Here is a 27,448-nt window from a genome sequence, read left to right as displayed (position 1 = left end):
ATAAAAATTACATCCCTTAAATGTCACATTCTTTGGAGATTCTGCTTGGGCTTTCAATAGGCAGTGAGTACACTCGGCTCGGTGAGCAGAGTATCCCGCTTCTGGAAACACCAGCGTTTTCTACAGATTCTTTCACAAATTCCATGACCGGTGCCTTTATTTCTATTTTCTTTCCAGCTAAGAAGTTGCCAGAGGAAAGGGAGACGCGCTCCCGGGCTGAGCCCAGCGTTCAACAGACCCCAGCAGGTACTGTCGCACCTTCTCTTTAGCAAGAATAGAGCTTATCCCAGCACTGTATAGTAGAGACAGCTCTTAACAGCCTCAAGTAAAGCTGCTGAATCTCTTCATCTTTTAGACCTTCATGGGAGCGGGCAAATCACCTCCTCTTTGCACAGCCTTGGCATGTGTGGGCAATGCACACTCTGGGGTCTTTTCTTTGCTATTAAGCTGGGAAGATCACATTTAAAACCAGGCTGATGTAATGCGGTTCAACAAACAACCAAACAGGACGTGACAATAGACCAAACCATGGTGAGAACTAGAGTCCAGGTGGATTAACTTGGGCTCTGGCAGTTCTGTGCAGAAATTGAGCTGGCAGTCCTGATTCTCTTCAAGCTGCTATTTGGAATAAAGGGCCTTAGTGAGCAAAAATGTGAAGGTCAGTGGATGGGGTAGCCGGGAATTTGGCTGCTCATTTTATTTGGTGCTTATATTCCTACACTTTTTTTCCAAGACTCATGTCGAACTCGCTCATGGCTCACAATAAATCTCACCAAGCAGCAGCAGAGGGTCAATAGGATAGTTTGTTTCATGCTGTTTCTAGTAAATAAACTGGACTACATTTTTCCTGGCTGCTTTCCACTCATTAATTTTCCCCTGGCCTCTAACTCTCCTAACAAATGGGTAAAACAAGTTAATTCTTCAAGAGAAGACTCTGTCCCTTCTCTTGTCCTTGGACTCGGACACCGGCCTGCTCTCTGCCTTTGCTCTACGGAAACTGAGGGACAGTTTCCTTATTAAGGTGTAAAAGCATAGTGAATAATCCATTATGACTATTCCTGTAGCTCATTCAATCTTAGTGTTTCACGTCTCTCCTGTTTATTAATTATTTTGTATTTTCAATAACGAATAATGAAACTTTGATAGTAAAAATACGGTTACCTGGGAAAAAAAATGGTGCAGATGATAGCAATGGTGGCTCAGTGGGCTACCAGTAAGAGCTAAAGTGGAAATTCTGATCTATTTTTTCTGCGTGGCATTTTGTACAGATGCCAGGCTGACAAACCTGTGTGCCGCGGGGATCTTTGTGTCAAAGCACAAGCATTTAGAGCTGGTTTGTTCCAGGATGGGTGAGTGTTCGAGTTGAGCCACATGCTCCTCTGAACGGAGCAGCCATGGCAGAGTGAGCATTCAGAAACCAAACTGCCTAAATCCTGCGTCAGGAAGAGCGCCCAGCATGTGATTTTCATTAATCCTCTGGCCTCCCCTCAGGTCAACCACACGGTACATGAATCAAAGCTTAACAAATGAATGAATCCCTCCTTAGACACGGGGCTCGTTTGGACTCACTGGTTCGTTAGCATTGAAGCATGTGATTGGTTTAAGTCGGCTCAGGTGCTCTGGGTTTCTAGTGCGAGTTCTGATGAGCCGTGTCTAAATCTGCTGTTTCCTAAAGGGTGCAGGAGCCAAATCAAGCTCAGGGGGCAGGTTGGTGAAACCGCCTCAGTGTGTTAATCTGCAGGAAATACCATTTTCTTGGAGAACCTCGTGGTGTTTATATTGTCTGAAATCCTTCTGGATTTGCCGTATGACTTGTGCAGGCTCAGCGTGGTTTGCTCGATGCGTTCGTTAGCTCTTGTCTATGTTACCCCAGCGAAGGAAACAGCGAGGAGCAGCTTCTTTCCAGCTTCAGGACATGTTGGGGCTCAGTCTGGCACACGCAGTCGGTGTAGCTCTCCAGACACCCGTGAGTCTGCTAAGAACAAACAGCAGCTTTTGAGCTGTGCTGTTGAACATAAACGAGCGCACAGAGATGGGCAGAATTGGGACGCAGCGCTTCCTGCAGCATTGTCAAAGCATTTCAGAACGCCTTCCAAAAGCCTGGGTGGGTTTCAGAGCCTCAGGAATCCTCGGTAGCTCGCTGAAGTGGTGCTTCGGTCACTTCCACAGATCATTAACGTCCTGAAACTGCCTGAATCCCTGCAGAAAGCGCTAAACGTGCAGCTGGCTCTGCTGGAAGGCGGCAGGTTGATACCATGGTGATATTCTGATCCTCCATGTGCTTGGAAAAGTGGTGTCTGAGTGGGGCGGCAGAGCTGGGGGGCTCAGAGCTGCTGCGGTGCTGACGCTGGGTCACTTGTACAGTTCTGTCCTAGCAATTAGAAGTGCCAGCAGCTGGAAGAGAATTCTTGGTGGAACTGTGGTATTGGGTGGTGTTATTATTAAAAAAACCAATTAAATACCATGCCCCATCACTCACTCGTAGCACGAACATCAGGGTGAACTCTGCTTCCAGGTGGGCTCATCTCACAACAGCCCTGGCAGACGTGTTATTCCCAGGGCCGCGGTTCTTTGAGGATTGATTGAACTGGCAACGGGCCACCTTTCCTTTCACCCCATCGGCGTTCAGCAAACGTTGGCCCAAGCACAGACATTTGGAGGTGGGAGAGTGGTTTGTATGCAGTGGGAAATGTCGGCTTTTCATCTTTGCTTCGACTCCAGCGCTGCATTCCTGGGAAGAGCGAGGTCTGTGATGTTGATTCCATCCCTGGTGGATAGCAATCATCCATTCATAGAGCGAGCTCATGAGCTGGCAGGTTCTCGCATGGAGGAGGCCAAGAAGAAGCGAAAGCAGAGCCTGACTCCGCTTTTGGGCAGGCGTCCCCTTGCCGAGGGCTGAGCCCGTTGCTGGGAGGATGTGGGAGGCAACAGGGAAGAGCCTGCAGATATTTTCTTTCTAGAGAACAAACATTTTCAAAGGCCTTGATGAGTGTTCTCTATAAATAACGCCAACTTTGCAGGGCAGGAGAAGGGGGAATTTTCCTCCCTGCAACAGCTAGGTTTCAGCGATCACTTTGGTTTGGATTAGTGTGTGCAGAAAGGCAACAGGAAAGGTGGACAGCTGGGCTGGCTCGAGGAACAGTTTAGAAAATAGGAACCTATTGAAATTCCTTGAAGTTTTATCTTGCAGTCGTGCCCTCCGGACAGTGAGGTTTTGAGAGGGATGCGTGCTGTGTGACTGACTGCTGTGTCTGCGTGTGGACTGCAGGTCATGCAGGGAGGATAAACAGCTGTTCTGCCTGTGATGTGTCTGTTCCTGTCTTAAATGATGGAGGTTTCTCAGTGGTGTGTGACTGATGAAGCAGATCTTTCCTCTGGTGTCGTTCTCCTGCTCCGTCATGCAGTATATGGTGCTGAAATGCAGGTTTTTTGGCTAAACCACAAGCTGAGTTTCTGCGGTTCCCTTTCCAGCAGAGGAAGGTCCTCCGCCACAGACAGACCTGGCATACTACTCCTACGAATATGACCCAGACCCCTACGCGTCGGAAGGCGACGTTTTTGAGGTTGTGGCAGAACTGACAACAGCAAGCACATTGAAAGAAGAGGACAAGATTCGGGAGGTAGTGACCACAGTAGAATGGTGAGCAGGGGAGCGTAAATCTGGTTTGAGAGTCAACATATCATGGATTAACTCGTGTCTTAGGTCAGATGTATTCAATTCCTCAAAACTCTTACAACAGGCTTACTCGCTAACAAGGATGGGAAAGTGACTTTTCTTCATTCTGTTCTCTCTTCAACAGAAATATATAATTTAAAGGAAGAGAAGAGGCTCCGAATCAAGTCCTGTATGAGTTTGTTCCTACAGATGACCTGCTGCAGAACAGAAACCGAATGATGACTACTTCCCGACGCACTCAGAACTGTAGGCTTTGCTACCCCGTTGGGGATCTGGAGCGCTAGGGGGACACTCAGCGTTCTTTTTCTGTCCATTTTCCTGCCTTTTGTGCATCCTCTCGGGAGAACTGCCAGGGATGGGGGAGCAGTGTGCTGTGCCCTCTAGGTGAGGAAACAGGGGCTGGAATTCAAACCTATAGACCATTTCCAAGTGTTCTCTCTGCTATCAGGATACCGCCCACGCCATTTCCTAGCTACATTTAGGAGCTAAGTCCAGGCCTTGTGCTTAGCTGAACTGCTGTTTGAGGAAAGATGGCTGAGAAGTTTTCTCTCCAATTATAATAATAAAAGTCAGTGTGTTTTGCCAATTATGACACAGCAAGAGGTTGATCACCTTCCCCAGCCCGCAAATCTACTGCACCCACAACAGTGTCTCACAAGAGAAAAACTTCCCTAGTGGCTCCTTGTTCAGGAAGGTTGTTGGGAGGTACATTTTACAAGAGAAAACTGAAATCCACTACCAGGGCTGGAAGGTTTCACTGTCCACCATGTGGCTGAGGCTTGAGCTGGGGGCCGTGCCGAGGATGAGGTGGGGGAGCCTTCTTCACGCTGTGCTGTGTGCTGATGAGGCCACTTGAGCCTTCTGAGCCCCTTTCTTCCTTGGTGACATCAAAATAAAGCTGGACCCGAGGTGCAGCCCTTTGAAATGCTTCCCTGACCTCACCGATGGCTTTTGTTCTGCTCCCGCTAGGATCCCTGTGCAACGGTTGTTCTGGGTGTGGAATCTCTACGTAGGCTCTGCTGGGCCGTACAAATCCCTGGTGTCGCAGAGGCTGGACTCCCTCAGACCAACCTGCCCCAAGCAGTGTGGTAAAAGCTAAAAAACAAAAGCTTTCTGTTTCCAAAAGCACAGGAGCCAAGATTTTTGGTTTCCCTTCCTGCCTGGAGCAGCATTGTTCTCTTTGGAGGAGTTACATGCAATTGCCTGTTGCAAAATAGCGTTAATATTTTATCTTCCCACTTCTATTGTTACCAGGACCCAGAGTAGGGTGGAAACTCCTTTTGAGGGTGTTTATTGGTGAATGGAAACAGGAAAAAGCCCAGCTCCATTCATTTTTGGGGCTTATTTACACAGGAACCATGACAAGAATATACCCCAGTATAGACATTCCATTCCAGAATCAAGGCAATTTTGTTCCAGAAAAATGTCCGCATGGGGACAAAACAGGAGGTATCCCAGGAGCTGGGCATGTGTAGTTTCCAGTGCTTTTTGTCTGGGGCCAGATATTTGCAGAATGTAGTTGACACGACGAAGGTCTGGGTCTTGAAGTTCCCAGAAGTTTCCGAGCTGCTCTGCTGGCGGGTTTCCAGCCCGTCCCGTGGCTGCTCTGAGCTCTCCCCGCCGGATCTGCCCGTACGTACCCACTGCTCCTTGGGAGAGGCGTTTGCCACGTCCCCCAGGCGTGCACGGACAGACGGTGTCCTCGCGGCATCCACGCGGCGCAGGGGAAGCGCTGGCAGCTGCGTTCCTGTCTGGCAGGTACATAGATGCCTTTGAACTAAATTCCATCTCCTGTAAGCGAGCGGCCTGGCAGACACCGGCTATTGTGTACACACGCAGGACTGAGTCAATATTTGTCCCCTGGGTAAATAACAGACCTGGTGTGAGCTGCAACAAGCAGTGGTTTTTATTCTTTTCTAAATACCCAAGCTGCACAATACAGACCCTGCTGGTTGCTGGTTCCAGCCTCAGCTGTTTAATGCTCTGAGTCAGGGAGTATGAGACATTTAGTCACCCTGGTTGTGTCGGTGTGACCGGCTTTCCACAGAAGATGGAGCCTGTGTTCTGGCTTCTTCAGCCTCCTGTCCTCTGTCCCTTTCTGCTCTAGTTTCCTTGTCTCATCCATTGCATACTCCTGGATAGATGTTTGGATTTTACATTGCGTGGTCCTCTCGCAGCTCCTCGGGCAGTCACACAGCATCACCGCTGGGGACCGGGCGATGAAAGTAGGGAGTTTCAGCCAAGTGTTAAACCTGACTTAATTCACTCTCCTTAGGCTCTGGTACATGTAACGCACTAATTCACAGCGCAGACATCTCCCCATCGCTGCCAGCTCGGTAATTCCTCCCACCGGTGCCAGCCCATCAATCACAGCCTTGTTCTGGGGGGGTCTCTGTGAGACAGAGGAGTTTTGCTTCTGTTTTACAACTAGAAGAAAAGCCAGAGAGACCTGGAGCCTCAGAAAGCAAAGGCAGAGCAGCCTCAGTGTCCTTGAGCAGGGACAGGACCGTGTGTGCGATGGGTTCTAGAGCAGAGACAGGACCGTGTGTGAGGTGATGGGTTCTAGAGCAGAGACAGGACCGTGTGTGAGGTGATGGGTTCTGGAGCAGAGACAAGACCGTGTGTGTGTGTGTGATGGGTTCTAGAGCAGAGACAAGACCGCATGTGTGTGTGATGGGTTCCAGAGCAGAGACAGGACCGTGTGTGAGGTGATGGGTTCTGGAGCCTGAAACCACCTTGAGCACTTCACAGCTTGGGCACTGTCAGAGAGACCACTGGTCCGGCTGCTCTTGGCAGCCTCCGCCTCCCCCAGTCTTGCCACACCAAACTAACTCCTTTCTGTAGTTGTTTTCTTTCTTAAAGTCATTTTATTTAAGGAATTTTTCTGATGGTCCCTCATTGCAAAAGGAGCAAAGTGCCAGTGGGGTTGTAAGACACAGAGATTCCTCCTTACCATCGATTTATGTTACTGAATAGCTGCGGCAGTGCTAGTTATCAGTGATTTTTGCTTGCAATCCTTTCAAGGAAATTACTATTTATATATAATTTGTAACTGTACATTATCCTTGCCATGGTATTTATTTTAAAGCAATAGTTCCCTTGTTCTTTGTTGTCCAAGTGTTTTGGTCTTGCCTCTTTCCCTCTTTCTTAATCAACCTCAGTAGAAAACAAATACCAGAAGAACGTTCATTTTGCTCGAAGAACATGATTGAAACAACAGCACTCGCTTTGCTGACGTCAACTATCGACATTTAATGCGCAATAACCTGGTTTTCATTATTGTGAGTATAGATCATCTATTTAGAAAACCTCAGCTCAGTTGGGATTTGGGTTATTTTAGTATAATACTTGCTGTTTCTGCCCTGGCGCGTCCAGGTGCCGCACCGAAGGAGTTCCCACCTGCGTTTCGCCCCCGTGCATACATGGACGCGCCAGGTTCTATCACCGTCTTTGTTTTGTTCACGCGAATCTTAGCAAGTCTGAGTCCGGAAAAGGGTTTGGTTTAGATTATGATAAATATTTTATTAAAAACTGGTTTTAAGACAATCTTGTCTGCCTCTTCTTATTCACGTCGTAGGCTGTAAGTTCACTATGGTGAGCGCAGGAGTAGTGTCTGTACCAGTAAGACTAAAGAATCCAGGAGCTCTGAGGAGGTTTGTTGCTCAGCATCTGCCTTGCTGGATGTGCCCTACCTGCATTTTGTCCAGTTTGCAGCAGGTTCCAGTAAAAGTGTAGAGTTCTAGAGCAAGAGCTTTCTCAATTCCTTCTTTAATGTTTCCCTTCAAGAGACATAATTTTTTTAAAAAAAACCTCCATTAATACAATCTTTGCACCAAAGAAATTGTGGCTGCCAAGAGCCACTTGCAAATACAGGGATTGGTGAACAGGATTCTTACATTTGTTACCAAAACTGGACTGACATTACTATGGCGTTGCTTACTCATCAAAGCCAAGAATGGATTTGTTAGAAAAGCCGGTGCTCTCCATTCTCTTAGAATGTTTGAGTTCAGGACAGCACCTTTCACACAGGTACCTCCTGGTACTCTTGGGATGTTTAGAAATCTGGTTTTGCAAGTGTCTGTTCTTTTTCAGTTTTAGGTGAAGGCAAAGGACAGCGAGCGAGTTGGTAGCACAGAAAGGAAATTAGAACACGCGTAGCAATCGGTCTGCAAAGCACATTAGGAAAACCAGAGCTAGGTAAGAGCGTCCCTGGCAATATATGACGGGCCGAGAAGCCGCACGCAGTGTCCTGGTAGCAGATGTATCTGTGTTCAGAACTCCATGTCTTGTCTGGACTCCACACCCTGTGGCCGAGGTTTATTCTGTTTTAGCCGTGCAGGCAGGAGAAGGGATTTGTTTCCTGGGAAATGTCGCTCGCTGCTCTGGATGAAGCTCGAGGGATCGCGGTGTTGTCTTGGTCTCATCCCCACGGTATGTTGTGAGTGCCCGGGGCGCTGGGCTGCAGCCTCACACCAGGGAATCTTTGGAGCTCTTTGGAGGGAGCGTTTCCTTGGAGGTTTTGAGGGACGTGGCGTTTTGTTCGCTGTGCCTGAAGAATCTCCTCCTCACCTTCTCGCGGAAATCTTCAGACACGTAGTAATAGACAAAGGGATCGGCGCAGCTGTTGAAGGTGCTGACAGCCAGGCTCACCATGTAGCTGACGTACAGGTTGCCGTACAGCTTGGAGTTATAGCTGGAGTAGTGAACGAGGAGGAGAACGTTGCTGGGCGTGTAGAAGGCCACCAGCATGAACAGCACGAGAGCCGTGAGCTTGATAGAGTAGGAGTATTTCCTCCCGCTGCCCAGGAGGGCTCGCAGCACGGAGCAGTAGCTGAACAGCATCACCAGCAGCGGCGCGAGGAAAGCGCAGGCGATCAGGCAGGTGAAGTAGTAGAAGTAAAACCCCTCGTCCTCGTGCCGGGGGAGCACGTCGTGGCAGAGTGTGACGTCCGCGCCGTACAGGGGGTACGACTGCTGCTGCAGCGTCAGGGGCAGCGTGAGGGCGGCGGCGCAGAGCCAGATGGCAGCGCAGGCGCCGGCGGCGAACGTCGGGGTGCGGAAAGAGCGCGAGAAGAACGGGTGCACCACCGCCAGGTACCGGTCGACGCTGATGCACGTGAGCAGCAGCACCGAGCAGTACATGTTGCCGTAGAAGAACGCGGTGCTGAGCCGGCACAGGCCTTCCCCAAAGGGCCAGTTGTTCCCTAGGAAATAGTAGAAAATCTTGAAGGGCAGCACCAGCGTGAGCAGCAGGTCCGCGGCGGCCAGGTTCAGCAGAAAGACGGTGGAGGTGAGCTTCTCGGAGCGGGTGGCCAGCACCCAGAGCGCCAGCGCGTTGGAAGGCAGCCCCAGCAGGAAGACCAGGGTGTAGAGGCAGGGGATGAGCCGCACGGTGACCGTGCTGCCCAGCTGCGAGCGCGTGGCCTCGGGAAGCAGCAGGTACGTGACGTTGTTGATGGTGGCCTTTTCGGCAGGGATGGCTCGGGGACACGGCGTGATCTCCGGTGTCGTTACCTGCTCATTGGTGCTGTTCTGGGAGTAATCTGACAGAAAACAGTCTGTTATGTGCTGTTACCCTTGTACTTCGTGGAACAGGCTACACATGTAACACAACTGTGGGAAACTGCAGCGGGTCTGTGGAATCCTTGACAGAAAATATGAGAGTAGAGATCAGCCTTGAAGATATTAAGATTGACCCTTGAGAAGGATGGGAGTAAAGGAGTATCCGGAGGTATGGAGTTGTACCCGTGAGAGAGAAGGGGATAGAAGAATAACATGGATGATAGCAAAATTAACCAATGAGATGTTAGTGCTGTAACTTGTAACCAATAGTGAAAAGACACATGAACTGGTAGAATTGTATAAAAATGCATTTGTAGCAATAAATGGCACCCTGTTACTTCAATCTTGAAGGAACTTGGTCCATGTCGTTTGTCCGTCTCAACTGGGACACACACCCCATACACTAAGGCTTGCATTTTAGGTTGGGATCCCTAGAAATGGGTGTATTCTGTAAAATGCTGTTGTGTGCTGAGTAGAAAAAGCTGGTGAACAGAATGAGGTGTGCAGGACTAACCAACAGCAGCCTTACTGGAAACTCACCCCATTTCTCTGGCGTGTGCTTTCCCACATCCCGCAGCTGATTGTGAATGTTGGGCGATGACCAGCGGGCCTGGGGAACCAGAACCCAATTCCTCTGCCCAGCGTTCACAAGAACCCTGAGCTCTGGTGAAGTCAAGGCTATGGGAGTCAAACCTTTAGCTACGGATGTTGTGTTCAAGTGCTCTCTGTGTTACTCCTCGTCTAAAATTTCTTTCTCTTCCCGTTTTTTTCCACCCTGGTTTCTTTCTCTTCCATATCACCCTCTGTCACCTGCTGCTCCAACTACAGCACATGCGAATCTCAGAGCGCGCTCCCATGGGATGGCTTTCAAAATTGAGTTTGCAGGGGTATTAGAAAGGTACTAAGTGCTTTCGGAATCAGCAATTTGTCACCCCAAGATATGCACTCACCGTCGTAGTCTGGAGAGGCCACACAGAGTCCCCAGAAGGCGCAGCACAGCAGGAGCCCCCGCGGCCCGAGGGTCCCCATGGTGGTGCGGGACGCGCGGTGTCGGAGCCGCGCGGGACGGGCAGCAGCGCTCACCCTGCTCACGCGTTTCCTTCTGCAGCCCTTAACTCGCGGAAGCAGCAGGCGAAGGACGAGGAGTCCGGGGGACCGTCACGACACCCGCTGCCCAAGCGGAGACTCCACTCTGATGTCAAATGCAGGACGGGGAGGGACGGATGTATCCAGATCCAGCGTATATTGGGGCTGTAATTCACGTCAGAGCTAGCCGGTGGCTCAAGTGGCTCATTTGGACCTCCTTCCTGCTCCAGATATTCCTGGAAATAACAAATGTGGTCAGATTTGACGCTGTTTGAATTTGGTTTGGAGTGTAAACTGAACTTCTGACCTCCCATGTCAAGCATCCTTCCACCCAAGAGAGACCGAGCGCCTCTGTGGGAGATTCGGGGGCTTTCCCCACGCCCTGATTCAAATGCCGTCTGGTAACGTATCACCCCCTCACAGAAACACAAAGGAAGCGCAGGGGAGCTGCACATCCAGACAAACCTCCCAGGGATTACCCAGGGCTCGTGCTGCGGCAATTAAAGGTTTTTAGTGTCTGTCTTGCAGTCCCCAGATCAGGCTGAGCCTTCAGAGTCCTCTTGTTTCTTTATTTCTACCTCTGCTCCCTGGCCAAACAGGGGACGAAGCTCCTGCGCCTTCTTTCTTGATGTCATTGCAGAGGTTGGTCAAAAGTCTTGTGGTTCGGAGCTATTTGCATTCCAAAGAACCAGCCCCGTCCAAGTGCCATCACATACAAAGTGACAAGTCTCCCGGCTTGACAGAAACACGGCGCTTCCGCTGATAAACCCCCCGTGGCCTGACAAGGGTGCACAGGAAACCTCTGCTTTTGGGCAGATAACGGTGAGTTTCTGTCCCTCTTAGCCTAGAGGAGTTGTGTTTTTCTAGAGATGTGCAGCCTCCACCCAGCAAACCCCCGCGAGGGCTGAGCGCCCCGCGGCCGCGCAGAGCTGCTGGTTGTGCGGGGAAAACACTCACACCGTGAGTTGTGACAGGACAAGGGGTGATGGTTTAAACTAAAGGAGGGAGATTCAGGCTGGACATGAGGAATTGTTGGCCTGAGGGTGGTGAGAGCCTGGCCCAGGTTGGCCAGAGAAGTGGTGGATGAACCATCCCTGAGACATCCCAGGCCAGGCTGGATGGGGTCTGAGCACCCTGAGCTGGTGACGATGTCCCTGTCATGGCAATGGGGGCACTGGGGAGGTGGGAAGGTCCTTCAACACAAACTGTTCCATGATTCTGTCCCGTTGCAGGAGGCACTGGCAGATGTGACCTGTAACATCATTTGCTGCTCAGTCCCCACTTCTCGAACTCCTTGTGAGTATAAATCCCTTCCACGCTCTGCTGGGAAAGTCCTAAATCCTCTCCCATCGCCGCGGTGTGACCAGTTCCCGGTGGGGCGGGAGGTTGGAGCTCGTTGTTGCTGCTTTTTGGGGCTCTGCTCTCCAGTCCCTGCCCGGCTCTGCGCGGCAGTGAGGACAGAAGCTGGAGCCGGGCAGTACGAGCTGTGAATTTGGTTTGGCAACCCAAGGAGCAGCTCATTTCTTTCTCCCCGCTTTATGAATGGCCTCTTCTGTGAAGGTTGCGAATCTGAGCCTGGCTGCTGTTTGATGAGATTCTTCTATTCCAAGGAGAAAATGATCCTATTTCCTTTGCTTTCACCATATTCCCCATCCCTGTGCCGGGCGTGTTGAGAGGTGGAGTTCCACTGGCAGGGACGGGGAAGATGCAACCTTAGATGTTTTGCTTTTGTGATTCTCTCAGGATTTATGAACCATTATAGAATGACTCACGCGGCCACGTATTTTCCATGCCTCAACCAGGATCCTTTCCATGCTCTGCATGCAAGAAATTAGACACAATCAGGTTCAGATAGTGTGCAAATCACAGCCCTGCTTCCTATGGCCGAGTCTCTGGAGGGGAGCAGAGCGGGGTTACTCATTGCCGTGTCCTTCATTTTTCAGATGCTGTGTGATCTTTAGTGACTGTTTTAGATGCAGAACAGCTTGCTTGAAGATTCTATTGCCAGAGGTTTGTCACGGCCTGTTAACATCTCTTTAAGTCGTGTGATCCCTGCCCTGTGGGGTAACGATTTGGTTTGAAAAGTCATTCGTTGTGCAATAGCTCATCTCCTGGGACAAGGCGCTTTTGTTGCATGGCTCTGAACCCAAACGCTGTAGAACAGGCTGGGGGTTCGAAAGCTGGGAGGGAGGGCACAAACACCTGGTCCGTCCCGTACGTCTTTTAAGGCATGAAAGAGCAAAACTTAGTGGGCAAATAATGGGGTTTGCTATTTCTGCTCCGTGCCTTTGGTTTCAGTGAAGCCGAGTTAATTCTAGTCCCTGGCTAAAGCAGGAAGAAAAACACAACTGCTCACACGTTGTCTTTGTGCATCGCTGTGATACGGAAAAAACAGTTTAAGAAAAAAGCTCTTAAGTACTAAATACTGAATTCAAGCGCTTCCTTTAGGAATTTTAATTTAATTTAGAAAACCGTTAATTCTTATTCCATCCTGCAAACCTGGAAGATAGTTTTTAAGCTGCTTTTCTTTGTCATTGCCTTGAATTTCGACTGCTCTCGGGTGCTGTTGGTTCCGATCGTTCCTGCCCAGCACAGGACAAGTCCAGCTCTCTGCAGGAAGATTGGAGTAAAGTGGCCCGTGTCCTCCGGATGCCACCACCAGCGCTTAAATCAAACCATCCCACGCAACCGATGCATCGGAGGATAGTTCTTAGGAGAACGAGCTTTGTTTCCCTACGAGTAACACGCTGCCCAGAAAGCGGAGTCGCCTTTTGTTATGGCAACGGAAGTGTTGAGGATGATGTCAAGGAAACTCCTATCAGATCTGGGTCCCATCACCGCAAGCTTCATCTGCAGAATCTACACATCCATTTGTTGCGCAGAGCTCGCAGGGAACAGCTACACATGTTATTACCCAGGAATTTGGGAGGTTGAGGGAAAGGCGGGTGGAGGGTTATTTTCATGGTTGCAGTTGTATTGTCTTAACCTGTAGCAGATGTGCTTATAGATTTCGGGACTGGAATCAGTCGCTTTCCTTGAACGCCTGTTTTTTAGCGTGCGAGTAATTGGAGGCCAGGCCTGGACCTTGTTTTTGTACCACACCTCTCATGGCAAAAGGTGTGGGGACCGTCAGAAACTTTACACTAATCTACAGCAAACTTCAAACAGCGAGAGCCGCTCGACTTTTAAAATCAATATTTTATTTGACTTGAATGTGCAAATAAATATTAAAAAAAACTACATTCAAAGAGCTGGCAAAGCAATTACAAGCCCAAAAGCAAAGATCCTTCAAAAAAATGGAAGAACAAACTCTTGAATCCAGGTGGCGCCGGCAGAGACCCAGCGTGGAGCTGAAACCCCGAGCCCAGCAAAGCTGCTCCAAACAGCGCTGCACCCGTCCTGTGCTCCTGCCACCCTCTGGGACAACAGCGCTGCCCGGGGCCAACGTCTCGCTCCATCCCTTCAGATTATAAATTAAGGTTTACAAAATAAGGATGCTTAAAAATACCTGAAGTACACTTAAAAATGGGGAGATGGACGACGATGGTGCACGGGCGCATCGCCCCCCGTGCACCGCGGCACACTTGGAATCAAACGCGTTTTTAAGCGACGAGTTGCAACCTATTTTCTAGTAAACATTTTTTCCGTATCGTAAAACCATAAAATTTGGCACGGTTGTCATCTCCACGCAAGGCGGCGGAGAGGTGGGTTCGTGGAGCTGTCTGGAAGCAAAGAGGGGAATATTCTGTGCTCGCTGGTGAGACGACGCGCTCGGCGTCCTTCATCACTCACCGCAGGGCGGGCACGGGAAGAACCTTCAGATCCTTTCAGTAACCAGCATTTGAACAGACCCAGACAACGAGAAGAAGAGTTGTGGATGCCCAGCCCTCGCTGGCAGCGCTTGTGCAAGGGTTGTGCCTCCCGCCTTCCCTCCTACCGCTTATTTTGCAAAAAAAAAAAGACAAAGAGTCAGTACAGTTTTCTATTAAACGTACCCCCAAGGCCAAGTTTTCTACTGTCAAGTGAGACAATTGCAAAACCAAATGCTGTACAGTGGAAACAACCCAGGACAGATCCTACAGGCTGCTGCTTTGTCTGGCAGAAATTATAACCTAAAAATCAAAACCACAAAAAAAATATCGTGGGGCTGAGGGGGTTATTGCCCCAGAAGCCTGGAAAGAGTTGGGAGCGGAGAGGAGAGGCGGCCGGACCTGCCCCGAGACACGACGTGTGCGACACATGGACAGTGTGGGTCGCCCTCGGCCCGAAAAACCAGCGAGGTCACGGCGGGGCTGCAGGACAGACATAACTCCATTCTCTTGATTTGTTAATAGATTAAAGTCAGACAATTAACAGCGTAGTGTTCTGCACGGTTCAGGGTACTTTTTTTGCTAGGTTTCATTTCATAAAAAGCTTCGAGAGAAGTCGACGTTCAGCAGAAAAGCGTCGAGCGCGGCTGTGGCTGGATCCAGCTCTGCCCGTACAGATTTCCATGTGTCGCTGGGAACGCAGCAGCTGTGCTGACCCAGCAGAAACGGCCAAGAATCCGGGACAAACCTCCGAGCCGGCGCAAACCGCGCGGCAAGAGCTCCATCTGCTGCTGTTCTCTGCGTGGCACAACCCAGCAGAACCACGGAGTCCGGGCGCGCAAGGAACGCGAAGCGCCTGAGAACGCAGTCTGGAGGCTGCCGTCGACATGCAAAATAAAAGAGATTGAAAGTAAAAAAGGCCAGACCTCACGACAGACGTTCCTCCCCAGGTACGCGCTCCGTGCAGCTCCAGATCCAGCAGGGTCCGCGGCAGGCGGCGCATTCGCCTCAGCGCCTGGTGCCGCAAATCACCGCGGCTCAAAGTTCCTTCCCCTTGGCTCATGCTCCAAAATACTGAAATGGATGAGAGTCGGAGCGTTTCGTACGCCGCTCCCCCTTCTCTCAGTTTTGGCATCTCTCCCCAGAGCACCAGTAACAGATACTGCACCTGTTGCCTCATTAGTACACGTAGATAACGAAGCGGCTGTGCCAAAGTGCTCTCAGCCCCCCGGCACTCAGAGGTTACAACTGAAGAGTTCTGCAGGCTCCAAGACGGCACAAATTCAGGAAGATAGGGAACGTTAAACCCTTTGGAGTGGAAGCAGCTGCCAACGTCTGCTCTACCACCAGCCCAGCTCCATCTCCGGCCAAGCCACAAGCGGTAGTTTGCCCAGTTTGCCTCACTCAGCCTTCCAGTACGGACTGGAAGGAACACCAGGAAACTACCAAAAAGTGCGCGGCGATGCCGAGAGCCCTCGTCCCACAAAGCTGTTAAAAGTCTCTTCATGACGGCTGGAGGATTACACTGCAAGGAGACAAGTCTACGCCATATGGAAAATACATCATAATCCAAAGTAAAATGCTGTTTGGATAAATATCACGAATACATACATTGCATTCCCACCACTATTCTCAGAGTAAATGTGTTTCACCAGCAACGCTCCTACTCGGCGTGGTCGCAGGAACAAGTCTGTGCTCAGGGTGACGCTGGACGGCGACTGTACTGAACCCTGTACCTGTTCACCGGGACCCCGTGGACGTTCACCGTCTCACACGTTGTTTTGCATGGCACCATCTCCTCGTCTTCGTCTCCCATCAGCCAGTCTTGAACAACATCAACCGCCTCCATGGTCACGTTCTCCTCCAGCCAGCGGTTGTGCCACTCTTCAAACTGCTGGTGATGCTTCAGCAGCACCATGGGCTGCACCTGAGAACGGGACAGTGAGGATCACCGAGAGGTTTCTGGGAAAGAGCCAAACCCTTCGCCTCTCTGTAGGTCTGAGATGCGCCCACTCTCCAACACAACACAACCGAAAACAGACCAAACCGCATACCTGCACCTAAAGATCTCTACTCCCTAAACTTTGCCACTCCCCCTTAAAATTACAGAATCACAGAATCGATTGGGTTGGAAAAGACCTCAAAGATCATCGAGTTCAACCCTTGGTCCAACTCTAGTCTGTTTACTAGATCATGGCACTAAGCGCCATGTCCAACCTCACTTTAAAAACCTCCAGGGACGGCGAGTCCAGCACCTCCCTGGGCAGCCATTCCAATGCCTGACCACTCTCTGCACAGAATTGCTTTCTCATCTCCAGCCTCAATTTCCCCTGGCAGAGTTGAAGCCCATGGCCCCTTGTCCTATTGCTGATGCCTGGGAGAAGAGCCCAATCCCCACCTGGCTAGAACTGCCCTTCAGGTAGTTCTAGAGAGTGCTGAGCTCAGCTCTGAGCCTCCTCTTCTCCAGACTAAACAAGCCCAGCTCCCTCAGCCTCTCCCCATAGGTCTTATGTTCAAGTCCCTTCCCCAGTCGTGTTGCTCTTCTCTGGACGCGCACAGTGTGAAGTGAAATTTGCACAGTGAAGGCTGCTGGACTAACCCAAAGCACAGAGTGTTCACCAGCCCTCCGTCCAACACAAAGCAGCAACTTCTGGGTGTAATTTGCAAGAATTCAGCCCCAAGACCCGACTCCCGGCTCCCACCCTCAACCCCCGTGGCTGCCCGAGCGCGGCGGCCGGGACGCGCACCTGCTTGGCGCGGCACAGCGCTCCCCGCCGGTACATGTAATCCTCCGAGTTCATGATGAACATCATCTTGTGGGTGTTGAGCTTGAACCGACAGTCCACGTTGCAGGCGCTTTCCACCCCGATCAGCCTCTTCCAGGAGCTCTTCACTTCGCTGCGCAGAGCTCTCACCTGCTTGCACTGCCACTTGCGGAACTTTTTGAGGTTTCTAGAAGAAAAGGAGGATTAGGGAGCACGTATCACACTTGGTTATCCGTATCTTCACCTAGCAGAGCTGGCAGCACAACTATGAAATCTGTATATCTACATATAGTTTTCAGACTTTCTCCCGGATCTTCCTCCGTGCACTTTTGACAAATATTTAGCGAAATGGGAACAAATTAGACTTTAAATTGCTCCTAAAAGTGACCGCTTACACAGTCCCACTCCATTCTAAACACTGTTTCACGAACAAATCTCAGTGCAGCGGTCATAAATCTTTCCTTCAGCACTCATAGCGCGGCGCGCTGGGCTCCAGCAGCCCCTCTGGACCTCAAAGTGAGTGTGTTTCCTAAGAGATGCCTGTGTCAGCACCTAAAATCACCTAAAGCCACGGCCACGCGTGCAGAGGCCGCAGCAGCTGCTGCAGGGGCAGCTCAGGAGGGGGAACCCGCTCACCTTTGCAGAAAGACGGGTTTCAATAGGAAGCCGTCATTCTGGTTGTTGGGAGCTCCTTCCACCCCAACGTACTGCTCCATGTAGTTCGCCAGGTGCTACACAAGAGACACAAATTTCAAGTTGGATTTCGGTCTCATCACTGCAAAGAACTAGTTGATTTCCAAGCTGGTTTTTAAGCAGCTGCTGGTACCGCGCTCAACTCCGAGCTGATTTGCGTTTGAAGCTCTTTTGTTAACACACCCATTGCTGTCAGTGCCCACAGCCCCACGTGGAATCTTCCCACCGCTTCTCCTGCCAAAGTCTCACGTTTTGGAACAGGGAAGCGGGAGAGCGCTCTCAAGCATCTGCTGTGTCCGTGGTGCAGCAGACTCCACGGTCACTGTGATCTCACCTGGACCTCCACAGGATCCTCTGTCTGGGTTTCTTCCGTATCCAGCAGCTCAATGGTCATGATCACCTGTCCTTTCCGCTGAAGGAACATCACCTGTCATAAAGTTACAGGCACAAGATATTGGCCACGTGGGTTCCCAATAAAATGCTGGATATTCACGAATCATTTGGACAACCCATCCAAGCTAGGAGAGGAGTAAGCAGTGGGCTTTTCAGGGAGCCAATACGGCATGTCGCTTTCCTGTCTGTGCTCCCGTTTTGGTGCCCTCTCTCCATATCGCCGTCCCCACCGTGGCCTTGGAGCTTCCAAACCCGTTTTTCCCAAGCAAATTCTTACCTTGAAACAGTTCTCATCGGCCATGCAGCGCTCAGCCTTCCACTGGTAGCTGGTCTCCTTGGCGGCGCGCACGCAGCGGGAGGACAGGTTCCCCCCGGCGGCTCCGCGCTTCCTCTCGCTCAGGTACAGCTCCACGACCTTCAGGCAGATGTCGTCGCTCACCAGGTGGTGAAGCTGCCAGGAAAATGGGGATTCAGTCAGCAACTCACAAGAAGGAGCGCGAAACTCAGCACAGCATCACATCTCGCATGAAGTAACAAAGTTGTCACCCCAGAGACTTCGCCTGTTTCATTACTTTGCAATAAAGAAGCGGAGGAGAGTGAGGGACTGATGTGCCTTAGCTCTAACAAAACTACAGCTAGGTTTGAGTAAAAAGGGCTGGCCCTCTTTGTCTTAGGTGTAGTTTGGGAATTGAAGAATTTTGGAAAGACTAGAACTTAGCAAATGTTGGAAAAGGCCAGGAAGAGTAAATCCCTTAAGGTGATCCCCGTACTGAAGCTGAATTATCTCACCAAACTTCTGATAGTGTGTTTCCCCTACATATATATCACTTTTCTATGAATTTGCTTTAAGTTTAGTGCGTCCTTGCACTACAGGGTTGTCAGAAACCTGTGTGGCTACTCAAGGGAGATGCACAGCCCATAAACACTCAGCACAGGACCAAACGAGCTACCTGGCGGACAATATTCTGCACCAGCTTGTCCATAGTGAAGCCAATGTAGGCGTGGATGGTGAACATCTCCCTCAGTGTGTCCTCGTACTGCGTGGGGTCGATGTTCCCGTCCAGCAGGCTCCGCACCATGTCCAGGAAGGCGGGGTAGTATTCTTCCAGCTCCACCTCACCTGCGGAGGGGAAAAGTGGAGGTAAGAGGCAAAGCGAAGCCAAAAGATACGAGGGACGTCACCAGGACATTCAGTATCACTAATGTGTTTATGGACAGATCACGGTAAGAAGCGCTGAGACTGGAACAGTTTGATCTCACGTGCTTCTGTGACCACCTTGTGTGGTCAACTTTGTTTGAAATCTAAGCAGCAGATTAACGTGAGACCCCTCAGAACAGCTGCCAACAGTGGGCGTGCATGAAGGCTCTATGAACTATGCACGAGAGCCCTCAGAAGGTAAATGACAAACGTGCTATCCTGTTTGATTTGGAACACAAATTATCCACAAATCACAACGACAGCAGAGGTCTGCGCCTCTGTGTTCCTCACAGACTTGCCTGCTGGGCTCAGTGACTCAGATCTAAAGATCAAACGCTAACAACCAGAGCATGAAGAACCAACTATGTCCCAGGGGATTCTTACTTGGTTGCTTCAGCCTTAGTTCCATGGCTGGATCATTGGTTTTTTCCTTTCTTCCCTCACAAAGGAGCTTCTCTCTCTCTTTTTCAGTCCGATATTCTAGAAGCTGCTTCTGAGCCTGACGATAAATCTTTAGCAGCCTTGAGCACAGAGTCTGGTGAAGGCGGAGGAAGAAATACCAATTGTTATTGACAAAGAAGAGGCTGTAAACATCATCCAGAGCGTTGTGGGGCTCAGCCGCCGTCACATCGCAGAAGGTGGCTTTGGCCTCCACGGGACTGCTCGGAGGCCCAGGCACGTGTTTTTTCCGCAGCTCAGGCGTCTCCAGGCTCTGCCCCTGATGGTTTTCTCTGTCCTCATCTGTCGATTCTTCAGAAATATTGTGCTCAGGGGGCTGAGAGAAAAAAAGCTCCGGTATGAAGTGATGCACTATCTGCCGGATGGTGGCTTGATCCTCCTTCTGGATCGTAGGCTGCCGTTTGACGTAATAGCTGACGAGAGATGCCGCGTCTTCCAAAATCTGCTTGTCTTCGTAGATAAAGATAAGATGAGGCTCATTTGTGGACGAACTTCTCCCCTCCGAATGCTGCTCCTGATGCTGTAATCAAGAGATAAAGAGATAAAGATCCTTCCGCTCCATGCTCAGGAGCCATTCCTGCCAGAAGAAATAAGCCAAGATTAACGCTGTGCTCGGGCCGTTTTCGCCCGAGAGCTCCTCAGAGCATTCCACACCAACAAGGGCCCAGGTGCTACGTAAACGTCTGGATAACACTAAACAAATGGCGAACAGGACGGATGAGTTACCAGCGCACGCACCTCGTCGTAGACGCTCTCGATTTCGTTCAGCAGGCTCTTGGAGCGCAAGGCTTTGGTGTCGTTCTGTTTGAAGTTGACAGCCTGGTGGTCAAGGGACTTCAGGTAGGCTTTCTCGTACTGCTCCCGCCAGATCTTGTTGAAGCCCTGCTGGGCCTCTCGCCATTCCTCCTCCTTCGCTTTCAACCTGCATAAGTGTAGAATCCACTTCAGTTCAAAGAGACAAGCGGAGAAATACACGCAAAAGCCTTTTTAGTGTAGCCAACTGTCATGCACCAAACTCTCCCAGGGTTCCTGGGGGTAATAAATCAATCAATAAAGCACCACCACCAAAGATGAGTTATCCTTCGAAACAGCGTCTACAGAAAACAGTTGTTTAACCATTCTTGGGGGGAGAAATCCGCAACAGCTTCCAACACTCGAGCTTCCTCCCAGAGCTCCTCCACAGAATCTTTCTGCTTTGCAAAGAGTTCCTTTGGTTTGGTTTGGTTTGGGGTTGGGTTGGGTTGGGTTGGGTTGGGTTTGGGTTGGGTTTGGGGTTGGGTTGGGTTGGGTTTGGTTAGGTTTGGTTTGGTTTGGTTAGGTTTGTTTTTTACGGTAACTGAAGCACCACAACCACCCACCAGAAAGGCAGAGAAACAGGATGGACTTCAAACTCAAAACCAGCTCAGTTCCAAATCTAACCAAAAATTGTGGCTTTGCTTCAAGCACAGCCCAAGAAGTTTAAACACAGAAAGAAGCATTTTCAATAGGCTGCGGAAATATTTTTAGAAAGCAGCATCTTCAATAAGCTCCTGAAATCTTTCTAGGTATTTCTAAACATCTGCTAAAACATCTGTCGCTTTAAAATTAACAAAAACCTACTTTATTTCGTAATTCTGCATTAAAATCTACAGAAGTGAAAACCAAGCCACTTAATTTTGGCAGAAATCAGGCTTTACCATCCCGGATCAGCTTCTTAAAGACCCCAGTGAACACAGAACAGGAATTACCTCTTCAGAACAACAGGAACTGCAGTAACAGGGTTTTTCTTTAGACTTTCGATGATCTCTGGTGCTTTGTCCCCGTAGATGCGGTAGATGGCCCGGCGCTGGATCACCTCCGACGTTCCTCCCAAGCAGTCGTCCAGACGGAACTTCTCCTGATCCTCCTGAGTGAGGCGGGACAGCTTTTTCTGCACGCTCTCCAGGACGCGGATCGTGGCCAAATTGGTCTCCAGGACAACATCCAACTGCAGAGAGTTCACAAGAGACACCGTGTAAGCACAGACGCGGCCGGAAAACCAAGAGCAGCGGCGTTCAGGGCTGTGCTGTGCGTTCCAACCCTGCTGGGTAGAGCTAAGAAGCATCGGCAAAGGTTTTTTATGGGAAGATATACCCGTTCTCCCAAAGGTAACGTGCTTTTTAGAACGGGACTCATGCCTAGAAAGAACTATTAGACTCCAAGCAAGCGCAAAACAAAACTCTAGCTCAAACCAGCAACGAGAAATACAACTTTCAGTATTTGGCCACCAATGAATTGAGTCAAAATCCTTCTAGCGAGAGGTTTTTCTCCCTGGGGAGGCGGAGGTACCTCGAACCGCTCGTCCTCGCAGCGGTGCAGCTGCTCCTCGTATGGCGTCTTCTTGGAGCTGACGAAAGTGGAATCTTCAGACCAGGATGGAAATGAAACCCAGGTGTCGTTTAACACCTGCAAGAGCGCAGAGACGCGACACTGAGCAGAGCCGCACGAGCCCAGAGCCGTTCTCTTCACTTCAGGCTATTTAATGTTCTAGTCTGTCTATAGGAACACATTTCTGTATGCACACAGACTCGAAAGACATTAAACCCAAAGATATTACTTGAGATGGGTTTAGATAAAATTAATGAAATGCCTGGGAATACTCGTTTCAATAAATGGGATGAACAACTGCTCTGAGGAGCTGGCTCATCAGCAGAAAAGCAAAGAATCCACAAAAGGTGTGATCCCCAAGTACCTCCTTGCAAATGGCTGTTCTCCCGCTGCACTTGGGCTGCTGGTAAGTTTTTGGCAGAGCCCGGTAGCTCGAGCCGATGCGTTTGCAGGAAGCGTAATCGATTTCCCGGCTCATTCCGTCCCCAGATCGGTCGCTCAGCGGAGAAGCGAATGAAAGCTCCTTCACGCCAAGAAAAGACTTGAACTGTGCGAAGAGTTCTGGGAATTTCCTTCAAAAACACAAGGAAGCGGATTTGGTTATTTCTCCCTGATTTTCTCCCCTTTCGTTGGAAGGCAAAGAGCGCGAGCGACTCGCAGCAGAGCTAGAACCAGCCATCCTTCCCACAGCTCTGAGACTGCACCTTTACCCCGTGTTATATTCGGAGAGATCGGCACAGGGAGTGTGAACAGAGATCACCCTCCAGAACCCACGAGATCCCCTGTCCCCAATGATTTAGCATAATGTTGGGTATTCTGCTTCTTGTGAGGCTTTCAACTGGACACAGAGAGGAAAATATCCTCCCCAAAACGCTCTTTAAAAGCTGCGTAGATATGTTAAAACATTCCAATTTTATCACTCCTCTTTTTGGATAAGCCTTCAATGTCCTGCACGCTACCTAGGAGGTATTTCTGAAGTTAAATCTAAAGTAACAAAGGTCACAATGTCTACTGAACAGTGACAGACTAAGACATCAAAAGTCCAACAAAGCAGAGAAGACAGTCAGGAACTTACCCTAAAAATGGTGTAACAAGCTGGAGCAACTCAGAGCCGGAGACCAGCTCCTGGTTGAAGAGAGCGATGCAGCGGAGGAAGTTTTCATACACCTCCTGACTCTTCAGCACCCTCCGCACCTACAGCACGGTTGGGAGAGAAACAGTCACATTGCTTGAACACATCTGTTCAGTGTTCACGTTCCAAGTGGTCTGAACCGTGGGAACAGCGACAAACCCCTGTCTATACTGCAACATTTTAGTAAAAATTGCACAAAAACGCCCAGTTTCAAAGAATAATCTGGTAACCGCAAATGGTACCATGAGGAAACATCACTGAAAAGTAGAGAAAAATGGGTTTGTGAGAGACAAGCATTCAGGAAAAGGTTAATTAGTGGTTTCTATTTGTCTTCCAAACCCATCTATTTTCTATCACTTGACAAATCAGGTAATTGCCAAGTGCTGGCATACAGATTGCACAGGGAAGCAAGCAATTAATAACCATATAAATGGTTGAAAATTAGCCCTCAGAACGTGAGCACAGGCCCAGCACCGACCTTGTCGAAGAAGGAGAACTCCTGCAGCGTGCCGTACTTGCCCACTGTCGCTACCGACAGGTCTTTGGTACCTCGCAGTTTCATTTTCTTCTGTTAAAAGAACAAGCAGTTAAAACGTGACTCAAACGCCATCAGATTCCACTTGGCTGACACGTAACAACTCTGCAAAGGCTGAAACGCGCTGTTTCCCAAAGAGCGGTCTGGCGAGGCTGTGTCAAGGCCACTAAGCTCAGGAGAAGAGAACAAATACAAGGATCACTAGAGAAAGAATTCCAAATGAAGATTTATCTGCAGAAGCAACAAACTGGCCCCTTCCAGAAGGTGATTTTTTTGTATTCAACGTAACCAGCCACACTTTAAAAATTCCCTTTTTCTACAGTAATTATTATTTTAAAAATAACTCTGAAATTTTGTTTCGCATATAGACCTCAAAGATGCTACTCGTGGCAACTTTACCTCAGCAATTACCTAAACACAATGTTTTTACCTTGGCCGGGCCGGACACGGGCCGCAGCAGCAGCGGTCTGGATCGCTTCTTGCTGTGTTCCAGATTCTTCTCGTGCTCTGTTTTCTGGACACTGTTCACCTCGCACGGTCCATTCCCTGTGAACTGAGGTAAATAAAGAACGTTTTCAGCGTTCTCTTCTTGACTGGTGCAAACAAAGAACCAAATACATCAGAACAGGAGAGAGAACGTGTAGGTAAGTCACCTGTTCTGTGTCATTCCAAACAATGAAAAGGAGCAAAGTTCACATATTGACTGTTTTTCCATAATGTTTTGCATCCCTAAAGCTTCTTCACGCATTCTGCATACAGAGAATGTTCAATATTCTGCCTTGTTTTACACACACACATACCAAGGACCTTTTGGCCTCCGGGAGGAACTGTCCGAACTCTGAAAGCAGATCCTCCTGTCCCCTGAACAGATTTGCCACTTCAGTGAACACTTCTTCCTCCGACATGCCTCGGAAAGGCCGGCCCTTCGTGTTCAGCTGTTCTTTCTGACAACCAGAGATGCACAGATGTTAAATAGAGTCAAAAACATACCTCGTTCCGCAAGAAAACTCATCAACTCAGCCAAAAAAGATATGCTACGCAGCTTGAACTAACGACCGGATAGCACAAGGTTCTTCCAGTGAATCCTTTCGCACAAAATATCGCTAAATCAACTGAAAGTTGGTGAAGACAGAGCCAGAGACAACCCCTTCACACCTCAGACGCTGCAGAGCTCTTCAGTTCTCACACTTTTGTCATTTTGTGTGAGTATCTGAGGCGATTGCTGGACAAGGGCCTGGGAGCCGTGTGAGACTGTTCAACAGGGAGACGCTTCAATCGACAACAACCGCTCAAACAGCTACAGCACAAGACCCAAATCTCCTGAACGGCAGAATTCTTACCTGGTAAGTATGAAGAATTTCTAAAAAGGATCTGTAAATTTCCGGGTGGTCGAGGAAACGCGTTTTGATCTTATTCACGTAACTGATGGCGTTATTGAACTCCACGGAATCGGACTCCAGAGGAATTTGGGACTTGTCGTCTTTGTAGGGGAGCTGCTGCCTGAACTCCTCGGCGCAGTCGCTGTGGTTGTGCGAGTTCTCCTGGGAGTAATGCAGCACGAGGCCGCTGCCGGGGACAGCGCCGGGCGGCTCCGCGGGCGCCTGGGGGCACAAACAGAGCTGCCAGTTCAACAACAACCTGCAGCGGCGTTTTCACGCTGTTCAGCTACAGATTACCACACAAAGGGGAAAAAACTATCTAATTAGCCAATAGATTTCCCTGCCTGGTTTATTAGCACCATCAGTTAAAAAAATCCCCTAAGTTGTATCTGGCTTATGAAGCATCTGCCTCATTTCTGCCTTTACCCGCTATCCATTACCCAAACACCACGCAGCGCGATTCCTGTTGCTACTGGTTTATTTCAGAGGAACCAGCAGTTTTAAGAACCGTATGAAAGATACATTTCTAAGCAACAGAGAGATCTAAGGGAACCGAGATCTAAAAGATATTTACTGCTACTAATTAGAGTTAAACCACAAGTTTATCAGTAGAATTCAGCCTCCACAGCCACACGACAACAACAAAAGAGAAGCTGAGGCCAGTATGTACCCACCTGTATTACAACAGCGTATTTCACTGCGGGATGTTTGCAATCGCATGGCAATACCTGACATGCGTGTTTTGCCTGTGACCTAAACACATTTCCAGTTTCTCCGTGGAGGGCTGGAAATGGGATTCTACCAGGATTTCTCCTGGAAATTTGTCACTACACATACCGTGTATTACGAATTTACAGAAATATGTCAAGCCAATTACAATTTCCAATGTGACTAAAGTGACACTTCATGCAAGAACATCATTCTTGTGTGAGCTGAACTAACATCTGGTTTGAGATTTAATAGTTAAATTTATATTATACTCAAAATACACTTCAAAAAGCATGTAAACCTTTAGCAATATGCAACACAAGTAAATCTACAGAGCCTAACGTGTGCAAGAGATGCGAATACTGACACAGGTAACAGAATTGATTACAGAACATGAGCTCTATAACCTACCTGACTATTCAAAGGTGACTGGATACTTAACTTCCCGTTCTTTGGAATTTCGATCCTGTAGCCCAGAGGCAGGAAAGCATTGAATCCTACGATGAGGTCGGGATGCTCATGGAAAAGCTGCGAGACACGTCGGATCACTCCAGGTGTGTCGATGCTGCAATTGAGAAGAGTTTGTTACTTGCGTCCAAATTAGAAACACGAGTTACACCTAGAAAATGACGTGAAGCATCCGGCTTCTTAGAAATGCCATTTTTTAACAAGCAAGTTTAGGAACCTTGGACCTAAATATTAGCCCAAGGAGATGGAGTGAGTGCTGCAGCCTCGCGCTGGGAGTGTCACCCACAGTGAGGGGATGCGAGTGTGCGTGTCACCCGAAACGGGCACGTTGGCATCGCCCGGAGCTGCCAGGCTGAGCGGGAAGCAAAAATACATTTATCTTTTCCTGTGGATTTCGCGTGTGGACAACGACGGGCTGGCCAGAGCCCTGCAATGTGCTGCCACAGGAGGTGGGTGAACCTGGGGACCCCCCAAAGCCGCCCTGGTTCTCACCTCTGGCTCTTGAACTCCTTCATGATCTCCAGGAAGCCGTTGTAGGTGGCGGGGTCGCTGCCGAAGCGAATCTTCACCTGGTCCAGGTAGGAAAGCGCGTCCTCCACCTGCGGGGCCAGAGGGCGGTGAGGCCCCGGGGGACCCCGGTGTGGGGACAGGGGCTCCCCGGACACGGAGGGACAGCCCCGGGGGGAGCCCCACGGCAGCGCGCTGGGGCAGCAGCCCGGGGAGGGGCGCACGGTACCGGGGGCTGTGGAGAGGGCGGGGCCGGTACCGGGAAGGACGGAAAAGGCCCCGGGAGGATGCCCGCGGTACCGGGGAGGGGGGGACACAGCACAGGAACCGGGGAACAGGCCCGGGGGGGGGCTGACGGTACCGCGGGAGGAGGGCGCAGGCCCCAGGGGACCCTGCGGTACCGGGGGGGGGAGAGGAGGGCGGGGGCGCCGCGGGGAGACAGCCTGGGGACAGCCCGCGGGGGAGCGGGCGGGACAGCTCCCGGGGGGTGGCCCTTGGCGGGGTGGGAGGGAGGAGAGGGTAGAAATCCCGGCGGCCCCGCTCGCCGCACTCACATGCACCGGCAGCTTCTCCTGCGCCGCGGCCCGGCCGCCTCCTCCGCCCCACCGTGGGGCGCTGCCCCCGCGGCCGCCGCCGCCCCCCGCCGCCATGTTGGGAGTCGGGCAGCAGCGCGCGCGCCGCGCCGCGCCCCCCCCCGCCCCGCTCCCCCCGCCGTCAGCGCGTGCGGGGCGT

The 27,448-nt window shown here is 50.3% G+C and overlaps 3 protein-coding genes across 3 annotated transcripts in view; 1 reads left to right on the top strand and 2 right to left on the bottom strand.

Annotated features, from left to right (window-relative positions):
- CPAMD8 (C3 and PZP like alpha-2-macroglobulin domain containing 8) overlaps positions 1–4,540 on the top strand; it is a gene marked incomplete at its 5' end in the record, with an annotated part of 40,165 nt that extends 35,625 nt beyond the window's left edge. Inside the window, 3 exons of the mRNA XM_080359186.1 lie at positions 178–246; positions 3,472–3,620; positions 3,801–4,540. Of these exons, the coding sequence (XP_080215312.1) occupies positions 178–246; positions 3,472–3,620; positions 3,801–3,815 (233 nt within the window). The 3' untranslated portion in view covers positions 3,816–4,540. The remainder of the gene's footprint in view (positions 1–177; positions 247–3,471; positions 3,621–3,800) is intronic.
- Positions 4,541–7,053: 2,513 nt separating this feature from the next.
- F2RL3 (F2R like thrombin or trypsin receptor 3) lies at positions 7,054–10,269 on the bottom strand. Its single transcript, XM_080359061.1, has 2 exons — positions 10,189–10,269; positions 7,054–9,219 (listed from the first exon to the last, which is right to left on the bottom strand). The coding sequence occupies exons 1-2, from the start codon at positions 10,265–10,267 to the stop codon at positions 8,144–8,146; spliced, it is 1,155 nt and encodes a 384-aa protein (XP_080215187.1). The 5' UTR covers positions 10,268–10,269; the 3' UTR covers positions 7,054–8,143.
- Positions 10,270–13,502: 3,233 nt separating this feature from the next.
- On the bottom strand, positions 13,503–27,366 carry SIN3B (SIN3 transcription regulator family member B; the record flags this gene model as incomplete). Its single annotated transcript, XM_080359531.1, has 19 exons — positions 13,503–16,060; positions 16,881–17,085; positions 17,535–17,629; positions 17,926–18,018; positions 18,262–18,435; positions 18,935–19,104; positions 19,567–20,161; positions 20,380–20,563; positions 21,369–21,607; positions 21,949–22,065; positions 22,352–22,559; positions 23,063–23,181; positions 23,598–23,687; positions 24,085–24,207; positions 24,455–24,598; positions 24,995–25,255; positions 26,153–26,306; positions 26,702–26,808; positions 27,271–27,366. The coding sequence occupies 19 exons, from the start codon at positions 27,364–27,366 to the stop codon at positions 15,830–15,832; spliced, it is 3,405 nt and encodes a 1,134-aa protein (XP_080215657.1). The 3' UTR covers positions 13,503–15,829.
- Positions 27,367–27,448: the final 82 nt, after the last annotated feature.

The sequence above is a fragment of the Nesoenas mayeri genome, assembly GCF_963082525.1.
Source record: "Nesoenas mayeri genome assembly, chromosome: 25".
NCBI lineage: Eukaryota > Metazoa > Chordata > Aves > Columbiformes > Columbidae > Nesoenas > Nesoenas mayeri.
Note: the sequence above shows the minus strand (reverse complement) of the source record. Positions and strands in the feature narration are given on the sequence as shown.

Bases quoted from the DNA above. Each gene is read 5' to 3' on its own strand.
- F2RL3 (XM_080359061.1), bottom strand. From the start codon at position 10,267: ATGGGGACCCTCGGGCCGCGGGGGCTCCTGCTGTGCTGCGCCTTCTGG. The intron at 9,220-10,188 runs GTGAGTGCATAT...GTTTTCTGTCAG, and splicing joins GGCCTCTCCAGACTACGACG to ATTACTCCCAGAACAGCACC.